Raw genomic sequence first — 22231 nt, 5'->3', positions numbered from 1 at the left:
AGATAGGCGTGTAAAATTAAAGCGCATGGGATTGGGGTAGTGTATTGCGATGGATAGAAAACTGGTTGGTAGACAGGAAACAAAGAGTAGGAATAAACGGGTCTTTTTCCGAATTGCAGGCAGTGACTAGTGTGGCACCGCAGGGATCGGTGCTAGGACCCCAGCTATTCACAATATACATTAATGATTTAGATGAGGGAACTAAATGTAGTATCTCAAAATTTGCAGATGACACAAAACTGGGTGGGAGGGTAAGTTGTGAGGAGGATGCAGAGAGGCTTCAGGATGATTTGGACAAGTTGAGTGAGTGGGCAAATGCATGGCAGATGCAATATAATGTGGATAAATGTGAGGTTATCCACTTTGGTAGCAAGAACAGGAAGGCAGATTATTATCTGAATGGCTATAAACTGAGAGAGGGGAATATGCAATGAGACCTGGGTGTTCTCGTACACCAGTCACTGAAGGTAAGCATGCAGGTGCAACAGGCAGTAAAAAAGGTAAATGGTATGTTGGCCTTCAAAGCGAGAGGATTTGAGTACAGGAGCAGGATGTCTTGCTGCAATTATACAGGGCCTTGGTGTGGCCATCCCTGGCATTTTTGGTCTCCTTATCTGAGGAAGGATGTTCTTGCTATAGAGGGATTGCAGCGAAGGTTTACCAGACTGATTCCTGGGATGGTGGGACTTATGTATGAGGAGAGATCGAGTCCGTTAGGATTATATTCGCTAGAGTTCAGAAGAGTGAGGGGGGATCTCATAGAACCCTATAAAATTCTAACAGGACATGACAGGGTAGATGCAGGAAGGATGTTCCCGATGGTGGGGGAGTCCAGAACCAGGGGTCATAGTCTAAGGATACGGGGTAAGCCTTTCAGGGCTGAGATGAGGAGAAATTTCTTCACCTAGAGGTGAGCCTGTGGAATTCGCTACCACAGAAAGCTGTTGAGGCCAAAACACTGTATGTTTTCAAGAAGGAGTTAGATATAGCTCTTGGGATCAAAGGATATGGGGGGAAAATGGGAACAGGTTACTGAGCAGGATGATCAGCCATGATCATATTGCATGGCGGAGCAGGCTCGAAGGGCCAAATGGCCTACTCCTGCTCCTAATTTCTATGTTTCTATATTTCTAAGTCCAGGAGCATTCTGCTTTCAATTCAGAAAACCCCAGGCTGCCAAGCAGGTTAGTCATGTGACTAACTGGTCTGACCATGTCTTGGCTCTGTGTATTGCGTGTGTCAGGGAATGGTCCTTTGTCTACAAACACTGTCTGTTAATATGCAAAAATGTCTTTCCATCCAGGGGTCTGGCAATCTCTTATAACAGGCCTTCTCTTCTTCCCAGCAACAATTTGAAATTTAATGTCCATGTTTAAAAATTAATATGCCTCATTCTTGGCAGGTGGGGCCTGCATGACAGTTGTATGTTTGTCTGAAAGCAGGCATGGATAAATCAAGATTCATATTGCTGGCAGAATGAAGTGTACATCATGCTAACTATGATGCTGCTTACAGATGTTCAGTTAAAAATTGTCATCATTTGGCAACCCCAAATTCATGCCCTGAAAAAATGTGACAGAATCATCTTAGCAAAGCACTTCTGCAATTGTACACATTTTTAATACTCTTCTGGCTCGCAATTTATTTTATTTTCTTTTAAAGTGAGAATGGAAGCAACACAGACTCTACATATGGTCTCCTCTACATTGGAGAGACCAAATGCAGGTTGAATGACCACTTTGCAGAACAGCTCCGCTCAGCTGGCAAGCATGACTCCGAGCTTCCGGTTGCTTGCCATTTTAATTCACCATCCTGCTCTCATGCCCAAATTTCTGTCCTTTGCCTGCTGCAGTGTTCCAATGAAGCTCATTGTAAACTTGAGGAACAGAACCTCTTCACTGATTAGGCACTCTGCAGCCTTCTAGATTCAATACTGAGTTCAACAAGCCTGTCTTAAACTTGTTTTCATGTTTTTGCTTTCAGATAGAGCTATTCATTATTCTGCCATTAACACTCTCTCTAGAGTGATGCTTTGTCTCTTACTGCAACTATTAACACTCCCTTTGCCTTTTATTGCATGATATTTCTCCTGCCCTCCACCCTATCACACACATTCCCTTTTGTTCTGCTTCCCCCACCCCCCACCCACCCCACCCCCCCCACCCCACCCTTCACTTGCTCAAATTTCTAATTTTTGCCAGTTCTGATGAAAGGTCACAGAACTGAAATGTTAACTTTGTTTTTATCTCCACAAATGCTGCCAGACCTGCTGAATATTTCCAGCATTTTTTATTTTTATTACAGACCCGACTTACTTTTCCCCATCTAAATTTTTTACAATTTTACATTCTTCTTCTCCATTTATCCAGGAATTGCTTTGACACTCAGTTTTGCTTTACAATTGTTCCTTGTTGTAATAAGAGTGTCCATTTACCATTTTGTAACAAACAACTTTGATAAACGATGAACAAATTGGCCAGGATTTTCCCCTTCTCTATTCGTTAACCCGCAACTTTCTGCCCATTCATTATACTGGGCAGAAAATAGCAGGGCAAAAGCAGAAAATCTCAGCCATTATTTCTGATTAAAAGTGGTAGGCAATGGACAAAAACACAAATTTTTGCTTACATTTCATCACTGCTTGTATTTCATACACAGGCACCAGAGTCAGATCACTTTGAAGATGTTCGTTATAAGGATTCGGTTCCCAAGCAGCTATTGCCTTTGCGAGCTTCACGGTTCGCCTTCTGTGTTTGGGGATCTTCCATTCCATAATCTCCTTCAGTGTATAGAACTGGTCATCTTCACATTCATAAAATGTTCCTTCATATGTCAGTGGAAGCATGAATGTTTCATTTTTACCTCCTCTGATAATCGTACAGTTCACATACTGCTCTCCATCCACTTTGGCCAGAGAGTTTATCACTATATGCTCCCCTTCTTTTATGAAGATGTCATTCACCTGGATATCCATATTGCTCCAGAAGTGAGGATGACCCAAACGGCTGTGCCCAATTTGCACTGATTTTGTAATATCACTAACACTAGTATAGGGGCATGGATCAGGAAGTACCTTGAAGAAACCTAACAAAAGAATCATTCCAAGTGAAATATTAGATGCTATCCACTCTATCCAAAATAACTGATGAAATGATTTCTCAATTTCTTTCTACTTTATTCATAGTATTGACATAATTTAGCCATTTTTTCACAGGTGTTGCAGCAAACACATTAGGGATTGGTTCTCATATTGGTGCAACTTTGCTGAAATTTCCACTTCAACTCAGTTCAGATCCACATAACGGGTATCAACTAGAATTTGAAGCAAAATTTAAAACACTGCTATATTATGCATAAATTATTGCTATATTAAAATGTATCCATTTTTAATTTATTGTTTTTGTTGTTTGATCATGTTAGTTATTTGAATACCTGCATCACTGATTATGGGAATAAAAGCAAAATACTGCAGATGCTGGAAATCTGAAATAAAAACAGGAAGTGCTGAAAATACTCAGCAGGTCAGGCAGCATCTGCGGAGAGAGAAGCAGCATTAATGTTTCAGGTCAGTGACCTTTCATCAGAACTGGCAAAGGTTAGGAAACCTAATACTTTTCTACCCCTTTGCCAGTTCTGATGAAAGGTCACCGACCTGAAACGTTAACTCTGCTTCTCTTTCCACAGAAGCTGCCTAACCTGCTGAGTATTTCCAGTACTTTCTGTTTTTATTACTGATTATGGGTTACTGCCAGTACCTTTAAGACATTGTGTACACAAAGATACCTATCATATTACACTAAATTACTGTTGCATGCCCAAAACTTTGCACAATACTCTACTGCAGCCTTTGACATTATTTCTATGCTTCTCAGTACAAAGTCAATACAAATGAATTCATGTTCTTGCTGCGCAAGTTACAACACTGAACAAACTACATTTAACCACATTTGTCTAGGTGTTAGAAAGGAAGTGGTTTTACAAATGTTTCATAATCTCTTACTTTTTTTTTCAGAAACAATTAGGGCTGTAATAGCTTACAAGGGACTTACTTCCCAAATGTGAGATGTGAAGTACATGCTAATAGAAACGTGCAAATTGCACCAAATCTACTTAGTGTAGGGTGAATAGTTCTCAACACATCAACCTTACAACAACTACTTTCATTTATTTAGCACCTTTAATGTGGTAAAACGTCCCAAAGCACTTCACCAGAGCATTATCAAACAAAACTTGTCACTGAGCCAAAACAGGCGAAAAGCTTAACTAAAACACAGTTTCAAGCTGTGTCTTAAAGGAGGAAATAGAGGTAGAGGCGCAGAGGGGTTTAGGGAGAGAATTCCATGGCTTAGGGCCTTGGCAGCTGAAGGCTACAGGAAGCAGAATTGGAGAAGTGCAGATATCTCAAAGAGTTGTAGGATTGCAGGAGGTTACAGTTAGGATGGGATGAGGCCATGGAGGGATTTGAAAAGAAGGATGAGAACTTTAAACCCAAGGTATTGTGCAATCAGGAGTCAATGTAGGTCAGCAAGCACAGAGTGATGGGTGAAAAGAACTTGGTATGAGTTAGGCAGCAGACTTTTGGGTGAGCTTATACAATATTCAACTGATACATAAAAATACCTGGATAATCCAGTGGTAGCTCCACTGTATTTCTGAAATTGTTGTTTTCAACATTGTCACAGCTTTCTGCTTTAACTTTTGCTATTTTGAATCCAATGACTTTAATAACTTCTCCTGTAGCCAGGCAACATTCATGTCCATGCATTTCATACACAGAACCTGGAAAAACATTTTCAAATGTTTTAAAAGTAACTCTGGAGTCATCAAATTGTGCTTAGAAAACAAGGGAAATGGAAGAAATTAGTTTGAAAATATTGTTTAGTTTAGAGATACAGCACTGAAACAGGCCCTTCGGCCCACCGAGTCTGTGCCGACCATCAACCACCCATTTATACTAATCCTACACTAATCTCATATTCCTACCACATCCCCACCTGTCCCTATATTTCCCTACCACCGACCTATACTAGGGGCAATTTATAATGGCCAATTTACCTACCAACCTGCAAGTCTTTTGGCTTGTGGGAGGAAACCGGAGCACCCGGGGAAAACCCACGCAGACACAGGGAGAACTTGCAAACTCCACATAGGCAGTACCCAGAATTGAACCCGGGTCGCTGGAGCTGTGAGGCGCTAACCACTGCGCCACTGTGCCGCCAGCTGAATCAATATAAAACTGGGATATATAAATTATATAAATACCAGAACTTTCTAATACATCAAAATGCTGACATCTAATCATGGGAAGATAATAATCCTGGAAAACAATTAAAAATGTGACAAACTAAAGCACTACATTGCAAATAACCCCTTGTATTCCAATTGTGCAACCCCCATAAAAATGAATCATGATAATTATGACAGAATAAACTAAAATGAGGGTCTGGAAAAAATATAATTTAAATGTTTTTGAGCAAGGGTAGCTTTACCTCCAAAAATATAGTACAAGGATATTGATAGTCTACAAAATCATATATTGCAATAATTTTGTGACAATACTAGACTGATCATTTGATTTTTCAGGAATCCTATCAGTTAATCTTGTTCACCAGAGCCATACTACACTGAAATACAGAATGCGAAGCAGGGATTAGTAAATCAAGAAATAATTTATTTCACAGTATCCACCTGATTTGCACAGCAAGCAACCTTGAAGCTAATATGCAAGAAATTTAATTACATATTAAAATGAATTTAAATAAGGTACAGCATGATTTACTGTCCATTTAAGACCAGACCTTGTTATGCGTTCTGCGCACCCATTTAGAGGAACCAAAAATTGCTGCTCTATTTATATTGGAGTTTGTAAAGGAGCAGATGCATTTTTTTTTTAAAGTTGGTTTTCCAATACCTTTTAGTTTTTAAAAAAATTTTGCTTCTGTTTTTCATTTATTTTGAGAACTTTTGTTTTGTATTACATGATCATTGTAAAAGGCCATTTAAGCTAACTTAGTTCATCCATCCAAACTGACTCCAAACTCCTCCCACTGCAGCATCAATTTATTGTTAAACAATTGCAGGATTTTCACCTCCGCTACATTATCTAGAATTCCTAATGTATAACATTTGGCATTTATTCAAATTCTGCACCCTAATGATGATACATCAATGGTTCTCAATACACATTAATAATGGCCTTTATACTTTAAAGCAGGGGACACAGATTTGTAAACAACATCATGTTAATAAAGTTAGTACAGCCTTCAGAGTGCTAGGGATCGCTATGTTTGTTATCATAGCTGTACCATTATGGAGGAAGGAGTGCTTAACCAAAAAAAAAGACTTCCCCACAAAGTAGGGAGATTAAGAGTAATCTTAGGTCTCCTTCACATACCTTACAATTTTTAAAAAATTGTTCTTGGGATGTGAGCATCCCTGACAAGACCAGCATTTATTGCACATCTCTAATTGCCCTTGAGAAGGTGGTGGTGAGCTGCATTCTGGAGCTGCTTTTTTTTTTGTAGGTACACCCAGTGGGCTGAATTTTACCAGACCTCCGACCAGCGGGGGTTGTGGCGGGGGGGCCTGGAAAATTCTTCTGGGAGAGGCCTACCATGACACTGAGGAGGCCCCGTCGCATTTTACCAGTGGCGGTGAGACCTCGGTGTGCCCCCCCACCTCCCGGCCGCTCGGTGGCAGGGCCTTCACTTTCATATCAAAATTAGCTTTAAAAACCTACCTGGTCCAACAGGCCATCCCACTACGATATTCCGGCCGTTGCCAGAACTCCTGCACCTTCGGATGCCGCATGGACATCCGAGGCGTGACACTGGTGGGGAGGGGGGAAACAGTGAAACTCTCAGGGCTGGTGGGGGGGGGGGGGGGGACAGTCTTTTGATTGTTGGAATGATAGTGGGAAGGGGTTAAGGTTTGAAGTTAATAAAGGTCAGGGGAAAGGTCAGAATCTGCATAAAAGCTTTTTTGGGGGAACAGGAAATTAATGAATTGATTCTTTCTTGGGGGTGTGGGCAAGGGGAGTGAAAGCGTTACTGCATGTGTAACTTTAATTTTGAATGCTCGTTCCTTTTAAAAATGCAAATGCCAGCAAAGGGCTTGAAGCCCTTTAAAAATGGCACTGGCGCCTGCATGGTGGCAACTGATGCCATTGCCTGGGATGGAGTGGCCGCCCCCTCTACATCATCCGGGGTGGCATTCCACCCCCTGCATTTAAATGAGCCCCCACGCCTAATATCACGGGGGCTCAGTGATGGCGGATCTGCACGGGCAGACCGCCGAGATCAGAGTGCGCCGCCGCTGTTTGTGGCGCGCTCATAAAATTCAGCCCTGTGCTTATTTCTGTATCAGTTTGATACAACCAAGTGGCTTTCTACACCCATCACAAGAGTCAATTCCATTTCTGTGGATCTAGAGTCACATGTAGGCCAGACTAGGTAACGATGGCAGATTTCCTCCCCTGAAGGGCATTAGTGAACCAAATGAGTTTTTACAACAGTCTGGTTGTGTCATGATCATTATTAATGAGACTAGCATTTTATTTCAGATTTATTAATTGAGTTTAAATTCCCACAACTCCCATGGTGGGATTTTAACTCATATCTCTGAAGCATTAGTTCTGGATGACTAGTCCAAAAACATTACCACTATCCTACCATCCCCATTTTGCAGCTATATTTCTGGTTACATGGGAGAAAGCCCCCTCACACCCACCACGCACCCCCCCGCCCCCAAGAATGTTGCATAGTCGCAGGAGAGAAATTATCTTAAATCTTCTCAATGACCAGTTTGTGTCATCCCCAGACGTACATTTACCAAATAAAAACAAAATATTCTCCATCATGTGTATTAAACATGATATTTCAATAATAAATAATTTAGGTGTACATAATTCGATAGTGGTAATGTCTAAAGAATATAAGAGACACAGTTGATCTTTTAATACATTTCTATTTTAGAATACTTAAAAGCTCCCTTCCACAAACCACAAGAACCGTCGTTTGAGTTACAACTTTCTCTTGAATTGAGGCATCCATTTTGCATATACCATCGCGGCAGTTGTTACATGGTGATAATAATTCAACATGAAGTATCACTATTGGTGATGTACTCTGGGTATACATCAAAACTGCTGGACAGGAAAACTGTATCATGTCCTTAATAATATTCATTAGTTAGTACAAAGCTCTTCACTAATAAATCAGATGATATACACAAGGTATTTTCTGCAGTCGTGTACTGTAGTTAATTTACTACCACTAATTCAGCTATATAAAACATCACTTGGAGGCTCAGAATAGGTTCTGTGGTTTCATGACAAAGTCAAGCTGATCAGGACAGTGAATAAGGCATAATGAATTAGTTAAACTTTAAACATTTATGTTATTTATTTTAAAAGAATATATTATCTCACGTACCAATTACAAAAGTAAGTAAATAATGGGCCATAATTCGCTGTAGCAGGGCAATGAATGCCATCTGCAATTAGCTAGACCTGTTCTTGCCCATTTAATTTGCTGATATTGTGCTGAAAGTGCGAGCTGATAATGTCACAGCAAGGGAAACCAGGCATCTGGAATATGAGCTAACAGGTCAAGCAACTGTGTATCTTCTTAACCAATCAGATTGAAGGATTGTGAAATTACTAGCACAAGGGCTGAGAAAGAAGTGTAAATTAAAATGGGTGAATTCAATTTCACATCAGGTACAGAAACAGAAATAAAGAGAGGGATAAAAAGATTAGGAAAAAGAGTGAAAGGAGCCAAAGGAAATGTATTTGTTTTAAATAAAATGTTACATTTTTAAAATCTCCAACATCAATTAATAACCTGAAGAAATGATACTCTACTCGTCATGTCATTCATTGCATTTCAGTAGGGATACGAACCGCAAGATTCCATTTTCACACTTCTCGGACAGCAACGTTTGGATTTCCGCATTTAACCATGCATCTGCCCCTCGCCTGAAGTTGCTGTAGTATTTGTGCATAAATAATGATGTGCACTTATCGCCTCATGGTTATTTTGATAATAGATTATGCCCATGTAACTCCACCACCATAACTTTGCCAAAAGTGCAGGGTAAACAGAGGGTAAATGAGGATGTCGCTGCATTTCTGCTGAGGCTTTAATGGCAGCATGGGAGTAGCCTGAAGGAAATTCCCAGCCACAGAATCACAAAAATGATACCAAAGAAGTTCAATCAGCCCATTGAGTTCCCACTGGTGTTAACTTCAGTTGAAGAGCTTTCTACTTTAATCTCATTTGCCTGCTCTTTCTATCCCTCCCACTTCCTCTTCACCTCTCTCAACCTCTAAACCAAAGTACGAGCAAATCGTTTTCCTGTCATAACTTAGAGCGAAAAGGGAGCTACAGTTCATGGTGCAGCTTGTTTTGCAATTATTTGAATTCTCCCCAGTGCACATACACAGACCTTTGAGAATTGTAGACACAGATGCAGATGCTACCTTTCTTCAGTTGCAGAGTGATAGCTCTGCAAAGAATATCAATTGACTCCTCAGACTTTTCAGAGGAGCTGAAGTCGCTGAATAAGAATGTTAATGAAGACCTTCAGACACAAGGGGCTCGCTTTTAAGAGGCCCTCGATGTTGTGATCCATGGCGGGGCAGGGAGCCTGAAGATGGCTCCAGATGAGGCCCGCCGCGGACCTCAACTCCAGCAGGGCCCAGCCTGATTCTCCCGGCGGTGGCGAGGCTCTGTGACAGCCCACCCCGCTACTGGGCGGCAGGACCACAATTTAAATATTCAAACCAATAAAATTAATTAATTTAAATATACTCACCCGTAATCTTGAGGGCCCACCGCAATCTTCGGCACGGCGGCCTGCTACTCCTGTGCCTTCAGATTCCTGTCTGGGGAAACGAGCGCTGCACTGGTGGAAAGGGAGGAGGAGATATGTTTGACAGTGCGGGGGGGGGGGGGGGAGAGAACAGGGAACAGGGTCAAATAAACGTCATGGGTGTAGGGATGATAGGAAGTGTTGTACCTTAAACTTTGTGCAGGTTGTGGGAGAACGCCAGATGTAAAAGTTGTGTTTTTGGGGGGGGTGGGGTAGGGCAAATAGTGATGGTAATTGTTTTTGGTGGGGGGGGGGGCTGGGAAAGGGGCAAGAGAAATGTATTCATGTAATTTTGGTGTATATTTCTTTAGATATTTAAATCTGTCAGCAGGGTTGGTTGCCCTTTGAAAATGGCACCAATGTCTGCCCCCAGGCAGCTGACGCCATTGCTGGCAAGTGATTGGGTGGGTGGGCCATACCAACTATTTAAATGAGCCGCCGTTCTTAAGATCGCAGCAGCTCTTTGGCTTGCAGCTTGCATGGGCGAGCTGCCATTCTTTGAGCTCGCTGCCGAGATTGGTGGCAGGCTCAAAAAATATAGCCCAAGAAAGATTAATTAGGTGGCTACACACATTTAGTTCTGATATTTTCTGCTCTTGGTAAGTTTTTCTACACATTGCTAATGATCTTTACTTCTTTATACTTTTTTATAATGCCACACAGAGACTTAGGTGCAAAACTTGAATGGCCACAAAATACTCAGTAAAAGTACAGTCTTTATTATATTAAATTTCAATGGGACTATTCGCAATAAGGGCAGAAGGTGCATGAGAACACCATTACCTCCAAGTTTTAGACTTACCTGACATCACCATTGCTGTTGCTGGATCAAAAACCTGGAATTCCCTACCTGACAGCATTGCGGGAGCACCTTCACCAGAGTGGTTTAATAAGGCAGTCCACCACCATATTGTTACAGTCAAGTGAGGAGTCGTTGAAGGGCTTCCCTCTTTTCCCTCTCCTTGTTTGACGACAATAGGTTTAATTCTTTCTTAAAGTGGATGTACTGGCCAATTCAGTAGGTGTTTGATTACTTACTTGCCATGATCATAACAAGTACCAATCGGATAGGTTTTCTTAAGTTAACAAAGAACGAGGTTAACTTTATTGTACCTAAACTGAACTAAAAAACAACGTGCCGACCTTCACTCAGACACACACTGGAGGCTTACACACACACAAATAGGTTACAGAGTGGTTGAGTTAGAGGCCATAAAAAAGATATACAGTCTGTGAAGTTTGGTGATTCGGCTAGCTTCTAGCTGACTTCAGTGGTCCTGAGGCTTTTAGTTGGAAGAGGTAGATGACTAGTTTGGTGAGTCTTGTGGAAATAGCGAGGTGGATGATTTCGTCCAATGGGGTTTCTGATTGTAGCCAGAGTATGCAAAGGTGGTCAGTCAACAGGCAGGATTTGAAAGCTTTCAAGCTGGAATGAGGGGGGTGGAGAGAGAGAGACCCCCACTTAGGGTCTGCTCATGTCAGAGTCAAGTTGCTTCTCCTCTGCTGCAGAGAAAACACCAGCCTAAAACCACAGATGGGGATGGGCTTGTCACATGACAATCACTCAGTCATTCAAACATAGCAGTAAGCAGTATTTCTCTGCTTGCTGAGAGAACAGCTAGTTCCTTTAAACTTCCTGGGTCTTGGTTCTTGCTGGGAAATTAGCAGATATTGCGGGCTGAATTGCGGCGGGCCCTTCTCGCCACCATGGGTCGTGGCGCGAGGGTCGGTAAAATTCTGCAGGGAGAGGCCCTCCTCGACCCGCGATGTCGAGAAGGGCTTGCCGCAAATTACTGGTGGTGGGCGGGGGGGACCTCGATGCAGCCCCCCGCCGCACGGCGGCAGCACCCCAATTAGAATATGTTAAATGGTACTTACCTCTGCAGATTATGCAGCCCACCGCCTCTCTCTTGCCACTTCCTGATTTTACTTTGAACAGGCGGCCGTCACGTGCCATCCCGTTCACGACTTGAAAAGCCGGCGGGTCCTCGGAGGCAGAAGGTTTCGCAATAGAAGTTAAGTTCTGTTATTCAGGGGTCTCACTCTGCATACTGGAAGGAAGGAGGGAGGGGGGAATCACAGGGGTCTCACTCTGCATACTGGAAGGGAGGAGGGAGGGAGTGATTACAGGGTTCTCACTCTGCATACTGGAAGGGAGGAGGGAGGGAGTGATTACAGGGTTCTCACTCTGCATACTGGAAGGGAGGGAGGGATTACAGGAGTCGCAGCTGTGCATTCTTAAAGGGAGGAGGGAGGGGGTCTGGAATTACTGGGGGAAAGCTCTGCAGGCATGAAGGGAGGTATTGTGTACCCTCCCTCTGTAAACTGTGTACGCTCTGCGTTTGTTTGTGTTTGTGAAGGAGCAATGGCACTCCAGTCACACTGTGTGTGGGGAGGGTGCCAGAAAGGGTAGCAGCATGAAGGTTATATGCATGCTGGGGGCAATCGATTCAGCTGGTAGGATCTTGATGTAGTCATGCTGTGCCACTCGGAGTGTTAGCCAAAATGGGCAATGCCAAGGCACGCCACATAGTTGATCCATGAAAGCAGCTGACATACCCGTCAACACCAATCCCTGCCCCGTTAGGAACCTTCGAATACACGAAGGGTTCAACTTTATTTATCACATGGAAATAGGTATGGCTCATCCTACATTGTGTGATCCTCTGCTCCTGAGGATCAGTATGCACCAGAGGCAAAATCAACAGGCAGGTGCGATTCACTTCGAGGCCCCCGGTCCCCCAAGGGGAGCTCGCCATTATGAATGCCATGCATCTACAGGCCTCACATGACATGCACCAGTGTCAGAGGCGATTGCGCATGTAAAGAGGGTGGTGACATGTCTCTGTGCCCTGCTCAAAGATGACCTGCAGCCCATGGACTTTGGTGGGCATCCTATGCCTTTGGTCCTCATAGCGGCTGCAGTTCTCAAGCTTGACGCCTATGCAGTTTTTCAGGGGCCCACCAGAGACCTTTGAGGGGTCACACAGTCAGCAGTGCACCACAGCATCAGGGAGGTCACTAATGCCCTGCAGCGGAGGGCCAGTGAGTATGTCCGCTTCAGGACGCACTCTCACAGCCAGGCCCAGTGAGCCATTGGTTTTGACACCATTGGTGGAGAACCATAGGTTGCAATGTTCATAGACTGCACTCATGTGGCCATCAGGCCTCCCACCAGGCTACCACCTGCAGATGTCACCATTGAAGGAATCCTCTCAATCTAGGTGAGGCTGGTATGTGAACACCGCAGATGCTTCATGCAAATCTGTGACCACCTCTCAGGCAGCTGCCATGACATCTGGGTCTTGTGCCGGTCGCAACTGCCACCGCTGTTCACTGAACTGGCTCAGATGGAGGGCTGGCTTCTTGGAGATAAGGGCTATCCTTTGCAGACATGGCTCCTGACATATGAGAGACCCCACCACTGCTGCAGAGGAGAGATACAACGCCAGCCACTGAGCTACAAGAGCCACCATTGAGCAGGAGATCGGCATGCTGAAAGAGTGCCTCCAATGCCTGTATGGATAGGGTGATGCCCTATACTATAGGTCGAAAAGGCCAGCTCCTTTCTTTGCTGCTCTGCACAGCTACGCACTCAATAGGGGCCAGGCCTGGCATGATGAGGAGAGACGTCAACATGATTCCTTCTTGGACTATGAGGACGCTGAAAACCTACAACATGAAAGACGCATGGGAGAGCAGATGGCACCCAGGCTCTGCATGCAGGGCTAGCTGTGAGCTCGGGATGTATGGCAGTGGCTTATCAGACAAAGGCTGTCTGCTTCATAGGATCCGACATGAGCTCTGCAAGCCACACATCACACTCGCTCACCTGCTGTGCACCAGTCCACATCTGCAGCATCCCTGTGTAAACCATTAGAGGAAGCAGCTGACTGAACCAATGTCCATGTCAATGCATCTGTGGAGAGGCTCATGAGTAATGGTGGCATGGCAATGATGTTATTGCATACATTGGCTCTCCTGATGGGCCAACGGTGCAAAGGGATGTGACTTTGGCACTACATGTTCACACACATCATTCACACAGAGAAAAGGACACACATGTTGGTGAGGAATATTTAGTGAAAGACGTGTCAGTGTGTTCTCTGTAAATGGAGAGGTTGTCTCTTCTTGGTGCAACCTCTGCGCTAGTAGCCTGACTGGAGGAAGGCTGCTGATCTGATTGCCCTTTGGCTGTGGATGACTTTGGCGCTCATACCCTGTGCGCATGAGGCCTAGAGGGCCCCGGCTGGCTGGAAGAGTGCCCGTTCATCCCCTTCCAGCATTGGACCCTGTGATGGTGGATGGCCCCACGGTTGTTCACCTCCTCTGCCATCTCCAGCCAGACTGCCTTGTTCAGGCGGGAGGGCCTCTTCTTACCGTCACTGGTGAAAAGGACCTCCCACCTTGCCCAGGCAGCCTGGAGGAGAATGAGCATGGAGGCATCGCTGAACTGTGGGGCCACCCTAGAGTACCCCTCTGCCATCCTCGGCTTCTGGTGTGATCCTTTAAATGCAAAGGTGACTCCACCACGTAACAGCTCTAACTTCTGGCTGCAAGGTTTGTCTTGCACATGTTTGAAAACCAATGCAGGACTGCTGAGGAAATCTGTACTGTTGTTATGGTTTTTCAACTATTATATATCGACACATGTTCACAAACACTTTGCTTCTGCAGCAGCTGATCATATTTATTGGTGCAATATTCCTAGTTGGCAATGCAGCTAGAATATGAACATATTTATCTGCTTTTTTAACAAAGATCATGTAATTGCAGTTACATGTATTTTCACATAACAGTTAGCAGAGAAATGAATATAGATTCCAAATGCATATTAGTTTGTGGCTTTTCAATGTCAGATGATTAGATGCTCATAGGAGGTAATTATTCTTCAATTATGGTTTTATTTCTGTCATGTATTTACTATTTATGGAATGTGCAAAATTAAGTTTATTCACCCAGGTGCGGCACGCCTACAGGAAGGAATGTTACACTTGGGTGGAAGAAGAGAATCACAACTTCATAGGACACTGAGACACAGCAGGGTAAGTATGTGACAGCAAAGCAGAAAGTGCTGGGGTAACTCAGCAAGTCAGGCAGCATCTGTGGAGAGAGAAGCAGAGTTAACTTTCAGGTCTGTGAACTTGGACAAGTTAATTCTGCTTCTCTCTCCACAGATGCTGACTGACCTGCTGAGTTACCCCAGCACTTTCTGATTTGCTGCCGATTGACAGCAGCCCTACTCTTCAGCAGTCAGATAAGTATTTCTTTGACAGTTGTCAGGAAGCAGGTGCTGGGGTGCTTTAAATAGGGCCCCAGCACATGCTGCACAGCTGTCAAAATGTCTCTCACTGCGCTAAATGTCCCACCTCTCCCCACGTAATATAGGGTGGGCAGCTCAGTGTAGTGATGCTAATGAGCCCCCGCGTGTAATATTGCGGGGGCTCTGCAGCGGCCGCTAAATGCGGGCACCCCGCTGAGTTTAAAGGGCATCACCGCAGAGTGCGGTGCCCAGATAAAATTGTGCCCTTCATCTCTCTCCTCACAGTCCTTTGCAATGTAGGATACAGTGTTGTAAACTAGGTGATCATCTTAAGCTGAAAGGATGAGCTGGATTTTAATAGCGCGCGCACTCCGCAGCAGCACACAGTGATAGCGGCAGCTTTCCGACATGGAAGTGCTGCCGCACAGCCCCCCGCGATATTATGCACGAGGGCTGATTTAAATAGAGGGGGCGGAGCAGCCTCCCCACGATGACGTAGAGGGGGCGGCCGCCGCTGCGGCATTTTTAAAGGGCTTTAAGCCCTTGGCAGAGATTTTAATTTTTAAAGTTACAGTAGTTCTGAATTTTTTAAATAAACAGTTAGTATATGGAGGCACTTCCCCAACACCCCCACAATGGTCTTTTAATTGGCCCCTATTGACAAAACTTACTTTATTCCCTACCTGAACTTGCCCCCCAACCCTCTAACATTTGCTCTTCAACCCCTTCCCACCATCCCCACAGCCAATTAAAATTGTTTTCCCTGCTCCCCCTCCCCCCGGCCCTGAAAATTTTATTCCTCCCCCCTCCCCACCAGGTTCTCATCTTGGAACTCCATGCAGAGTTCCGAAGACGCACGAGCTTCCTTTGGTGGCAGTAAAATTAGCATGGGACGGCTGCTGCCTGCAGGTAAGTCAATTTACATCTCATTATTCTTCATTTAACTATTTAGATGAGGGCCCCACCGCAGGGGCCACACCAAGGTACCCCCACTGCTGGTAATATGCGGTGGGTCCTTCTCGACGTCGGCGGTTGAGGCAGGCCTCTCCCCGCTGAATTTTACAGGCCCCCCACTGTGACCCACGGCGTTGAGAGGCTGGTAAAATTCAGCCCGATGACTTTGCTAGCAGCTTGTTTTATTAAAATGTCTTTAAAAAATATATAAATTCAGATCTCCAGTTAGTGGATTAAAGAAAATTATCATTCAACAAAGCACATTGGCATAACAATATCAAGGGAAACTATTAGGTTTCCCCTTAACCGTCACTTCTCCAAGAATTGTTCTCCTTCCAATAGAGGCATTCTAAATTATAAGGGGTTTTAAAAGAGCAATTGGGGAGAAACTGTTCCTCTGGTAAGTGGGTGGGTAACCAGATGTCGTGGATTTAAAATAATTGGCAAAAGTAAAGGGGAAATGAGGAGAAACTTCTTCATACAGAGGGTTGTTAAGATTTTGAGCAAACTAGGCCGAAATTTATACTTCAGAGCAGCGGACGTAAACAATGGCGGTCTGCCCGCTTGTGCCGCATGTCGTGGAGCCGCCGTGATATTTAACGCGGCGGCTCATTTAAATAGCCCGGGTGGACCGCCCCCAACCCACCCCCAACCCCACCCGATGACGTGGAGGGGGTGGGCGGACCGCCCCTGGCAATAGCGTCAGCTGCCTTTGTACACGTGCTGACACCATTTTTAAAGGGCTTCGAGCCCTAGCTTTCAATTTAAATATTTAAAGATAAGTTTAATGAAAAAATTTTAATCCATTTAAATTGCCCCTCTCCCACTCCCCCCAATAACCATAATGTTCATAGCTTGCCCTCTCCCCGCAAAAACACTTCCCCTGCCCACCTGATCTTCCCCCCACCAAAGTTCATAAACTTTGCACTGTAACCCTTCCCACCATCCCCTGCACCAATGAGATGAGTTTGACCCCATTCCCCAACCCCACCCCTGCACTGAAAAACTTACCTGCTCCCCCTCCCCACCAGTGTTCTGCCTTGAGTACCGGCCAGCAGCACCAATATCGCACCGCGACAGATGGTGGGAGCGAGAAGGTAATTTATTCATTCATTTAAATTAATTAACATATTTAAATTTGGCTCCCAATGCCGAGCGGCAGGCGGTCCACCACGAGGCCTCGTCACCGCCAGCACTATCGGGCTGGGCCTTCCTGATTTTGAAGCCCGTGGCGGGCCTCTGCCAGAGGCATTTTCCGGCCTCCCCACACCCCGCCACAACTCCCGACGTCAGGGAGTCTGTAAAATCTGTCCCACTACTTGAAAAGGGTGGTGGAATCAGATTCCATAGGAATTTTCAAATACAATTGGACATGTACTTGAAGAGAACCAATTTGCTGGATTAAGGGGGAAAAGCTGGGATGTGGGACTAAATCGGTCAGTTCTTTCAAAGAACCAGCATTGGCGTGATGAGTCAATAGGCCTCCTTCTGTGCTGTTGGTTTCCATGATTCTAAATAGGGATGGGCAATAAATGCTAGCCTTACAGCAAAGTCCAAATCCACAGAAAATTACAAGACCAAACTATACTTAGTGCATGAAATACTGACTGCCAACTTCTGATTAATTTGCAGTAGAGGCACATAGTTGTGCGTAGCAAAATGATAACATATGGTCAGATTAGTTCTTGGCAAAGGACTTGATGTTGGAACAAGTCGGATGAGCTGGATGACATTTTCTCATTCCTATATTCTTACTGATAAGTGCCTTTTTCAAAGGAATTCTTACCTAATTTATTCATTAGCTGTTTCTCTTCACTACCACAGCCCATCTATCTTTATAAAGATTTTCAATTACACTACTTATCTTGGTTAATAATGCTACGATTGTTTTGATCCCAAGTGCTCCTTTGATCTTCTGATACAGACTTCTGGCATTCAAAAATGAAGGAAGCTCCAATTTATATTTGTATTCCCTTTCTACAACATTTCACTTTTGTGCACTTTCCTTTAACTCTTTGAGTACTGGATTCCGCAGCTAAGCTTATGTCATTTTTACCATACACCAGCAGGTATTTATGAAATTTGAATAGTGATTAAACCTAACCTACAATAAAGAAATATATAAAACTAGACTGTATTCCCTAAAACAAAATACCAAATCTCAATATTTTATACCCAAAATGTTACCAATTTTAGACTTCAAACAAACAATTCCACTTTGATGTCTCAGATTCTTTAATTCAGCAACGCCAAATTCAAACAATAACAAAGCTAGGGAAAAGTATGACTATGCAACACAGATCATTTTCCTCTCTCTTATTTGCTGCTTGTGTATATGGTCTATTGCCTGTTGAGTCAGAAATTTGTTTCTTTTTAGTGGTTTTACAGTCTGTTCCATAAATCATGCTAAGTGTCATCACATTTGTGCATTTTTCAATATAATTATGTCCTTCGGATCTCTTCTTGCTTACATTCAAAGAACTTCTCTGGCCTTTCTAGTCCGCTAATGATTTTAAAGACATAAGTTTCTTCGTCCATTATTTTGCTTTTAGCCAGTTTTCAGCACTGAATGACTTAAGCCCCAGTATTCCTTGCCTTTCCTTTACTTTCCTTTATCAGAATACAGAAAAGTGAGGAACCGGAAAATGGCCCCAAATTTCCATGCACAGAGTTGCACTTCTTTTACTCCAATGTAAAAAAAATTACAACCACTGGGAGCCCAGAGAGGCATTCATTCAAGAATGCCCTGGATCAGATCATGTGCATAACCACTGGAATAGTCATCGGCATAAATTCCAAGCAAAATGCTGTGAGAAGCTGAAGCGCATGGAAATTGCAGAACAGCCTTCAAAAATAAAGTCCAGTCTTCACATTTCAGCAGAGGGAATAATGAAGTAAGGAACAGTGTTTGGCTCACTCACTCGACTCTCGGGTAACTTCGTTGTATGTAGCGCAAACTTTTCAAGAAATATGACAACCTAAGCACCAAGCAGGCAACAAGGCTTGGCACCAAGACAAGAAGAACACAGAACTTCACTTGTTCAAATCTCCAAGTCCATTTGGAGGAGGTTGAATGCAGGAGCTACTGACTCCTAGGTATGGGTGACAAAGGTCAGACAGAAATATCAGTTGCGCCTCCCACCAGTACCAGGAAAAAGTTCAGTTACTTTACCAGGCCAGGCAAGGTAATACAGTGGACACGCTTGCTTTTCTTCCTTGCCTAGCCTGTTCATAGCGCACTCTGGTTAACAGCAGTCTCTAACTTAGCATCTTGCTCTACAGCTACCCAGCTCCCTTCAAAACAATAAGTTACAGATACAACCCTATAAATTCCTTCTACCACTTTATAAGGCGGATATCCCTGCATCTTTTACTTTAGCTTTCCAATATAATGTGGCATACACTGCTAGCCTTCCCCTCACTGACTCTATCCTCTTGCAGGACAAATTAGCCAGAGCTCCCTGGATGATTAAAGAGATAGAGATTAAGATGAAGAAGAAAAAGTGCACTTATGATGAATGTCAGGTGGATAATACAATCGAGAACCAGGCAGAATATAGAAGCTTCAGAGGGGAGGTGAAAAAGAAAAGACCCACACTATTGTTTTCCACCACGGTGTGGTTAAAGCTCCACATGGCAATGCACTTTGGTTGAATGGGGCCTATTTTTTTGAAAGGCGCTAATGGCAAATAAGGATTGGAATCCTGATAGCCAAACCTAGGGTTTTTACATTTCTTTTTTGTCATTAAGGATTGTTTTTAAAGCAGTATGCAAATGAACAATGGTTGCTGCAGGACGGAACTGATCTTAAAATTTTAAGATTTATGTGCATGGGGGTTGAAAGTATTGGCATACAACCTATCAGATTTCAGGGACAATTTCCTACTCCTCCACCCTCAGTCAGTGTTAGACGGAAGCTTACTCAAAGAGCATTGCTCCTGACCAGCCTTGAAATTACTGAAATTTTAGAATGGTACAAACCATTTATAAGACCTGGGGGCAGCACCAGCTTATCCTCGAGCAGAGACTAGTACTGGTGGAGGTACAGGAAAATCAGGGGCTACTGCATCTTTGATCTCAGTGACATGGAACTTAAGCCTTTTAACCTGGTCCTACCTTGTTAACAGGCTGTCCCAGGAATTCCACAGATCTTCCAGTTAGTGGGAGTCTGAGAGCAGGTTATAATACTGTGTTTTTTATGCAACCTTCCTCTGGGGTGTCTGGCTAATATTCAGACTGGAGAATAAGGTGAGAGACCTATTTTTAATAGTTCTGTCAGCCAGTAGGTGTGAGCCAAGCTTTCTGCCCAAGGAAAGACAGTTAAGAGTAGAGAGAGTTCTCTATCCCTTTTTCCTAATCTTTGTGCCCAAGGAACTGAGCATTCCTCAAATGAAGGGCCCAGAAAATTGTTCCTGTCTTGTTTCATAGTTAGGGGGTTGCTATAATATGGAATGCTTTCAACTGAACAGAAATTTTGTTCTCTCGGCTAAAGTGAATAAGAAGCTGTGACAATTAAAGACTGTTATCACAATGCAAATATTTTCTTCATATTTATATTTTTCTATTAACACTTCACATCTGATAAATGTAATGCCTTCTTCTTAGCAACTTCACAAAATCATTTTCAAAATAAGGCTCTAATCTAAACTGGTTAAATAAAACTTCAGGTAAATAGCTATTTTCTTTATTACTCTAACAATTTTGCTCAGATGTCTTCTATCCTGAAACTAATTAAGTGCATGTTCCACTATAAACATTTTCCAAATCTTATTAAAGTAAACTTGCCGAATTTATTAAATAGCCCTGGAGTATATTTAAATCAATTACCAACTATGTTAAAAAAGCCAATGGGGGATTTGGTGTGAGTGCTTAGAGTGCTAAAGGGCTGAACTCAAGAGGTGAGGTGAGAGTGACTGCCCTTGACATCAAGGCAGCATTTGACCGAGTATGGCATCAAGGAGCCCTAGCAAAACTGAGGTCAATGGGAATCAGGGGGAAAAACCTCCGCTGGCTGGAGTCATACCTAGCGCAAAGGAAGATGGTTGTGGTTGTTGGAGGTCAATCATCTCAGTCCCAGGACATCACTGCAGGAGTTCCTCAGGGTAGTGTCCTAGGCCCAATCATCTTCAGCTGCTTCATCAATGACCTCCCTTCAATCATAAGGTCAGAAGTGGGGATGTTCGCGGATGATTGCACAATGTTCAGCAACATTCGTGACTCCTCAGATACTGAAGCAGTCTGTGTAGAAATGCAGCAAGACCTGGACAATATCCAGGCTTGGGCTGATAAGTGGCAAGTAACATTCGCGCCACACAAGTGCCAGGCAATGACCAACTCCAACAAAAGAGAATCTAACCATCTCCCCTTGACATTCAATGGCATTACCATCACTGAATCCCCCACTATCAACATCCTAGGGGTTACCATTGACCACAAACTGAACTGGAGTAGCCATATAAATACCGTGGCTACAAGAGCAGGTCAAAGGCTAGGAATCCTGAGGCAAGTAACTCACCTCCTGACTCCCCAAAGCCTGTCCATCATCTACAAGGCACAAGTCAGGAGTGTGATGGAATACTCTCCACTTGCCTGGATGGGAGCAGCTCCAATAACACTCAAGAAGCTCGACACCATCCAGTACAAAGCAGCCCGCTTGATTGGCACCCCATCTACAAACATTCACTCCCTCCACCACTGACGCACAGTGGCAGCAGTGTGTACCATCTACAAGATGCACTGCAGCAATGCACCAAGGCTCCTTAGACAGCACCTACCAAACCCGCGACCTCTACCAACTCGAAGGACAAGGGCAGCAAATACATGGGAACACCACCACCTGCAAGTTCACCTCCAAGTCACACACCATCCTGACTTGGAACTATATTGCCGTTCCTTCACTGTCGCTGGGTCAAAATCCTGGAACTCCCTTCCTAACAGCACTGTGGGTGTACCTACCCCAAATGGACTGCAGCGGTTCAAGAAGGCAGCTCACCACCACCTTCTCAAGGGCAATTAGGGATGGGCAATAAATGCTGGCCTGGCCAGCATCGCCCACATCCCATGAATGAATAAAACAAAACAGTGCCAGTCAGAAAATACACTCCCATTAATTCAATGCCTTTTCAATTCAGCCAGTATGTC

At 43.9% G+C, this 22231-nt stretch overlaps 1 protein-coding gene across 2 annotated transcripts in view; it reads right to left on the bottom strand.

Moving 5' to 3' along the window:
* themis (thymocyte selection associated) overlaps positions 1–22231 on the bottom strand; it is a 59272-nt gene that overhangs the window by 23668 nt on the left and 13373 nt on the right. For both annotated transcript variants that reach the window (XM_068025185.1, XM_068025182.1), the window contains exons 2-3: positions 4621–4779; positions 2629–3084 (exon numbers count right to left, since the gene is read on the bottom strand). In XM_068025185.1, the coding sequence (XP_067881286.1) occupies positions 2629–3084; positions 4621–4779 (615 nt within the window). The remainder of the gene's footprint in view (positions 1–2628; positions 3085–4620; positions 4780–22231) is intronic.

This window comes from Heterodontus francisci, chromosome 3 (assembly GCF_036365525.1).
Source record: "Heterodontus francisci isolate sHetFra1 chromosome 3, sHetFra1.hap1, whole genome shotgun sequence".
In the NCBI taxonomy this organism is placed as follows: Eukaryota; Metazoa; Chordata; class Chondrichthyes; order Heterodontiformes; family Heterodontidae; genus Heterodontus; species Heterodontus francisci.
Note: the sequence above shows the minus strand (reverse complement) of the source record. Positions and strands in the feature narration are given on the sequence as shown.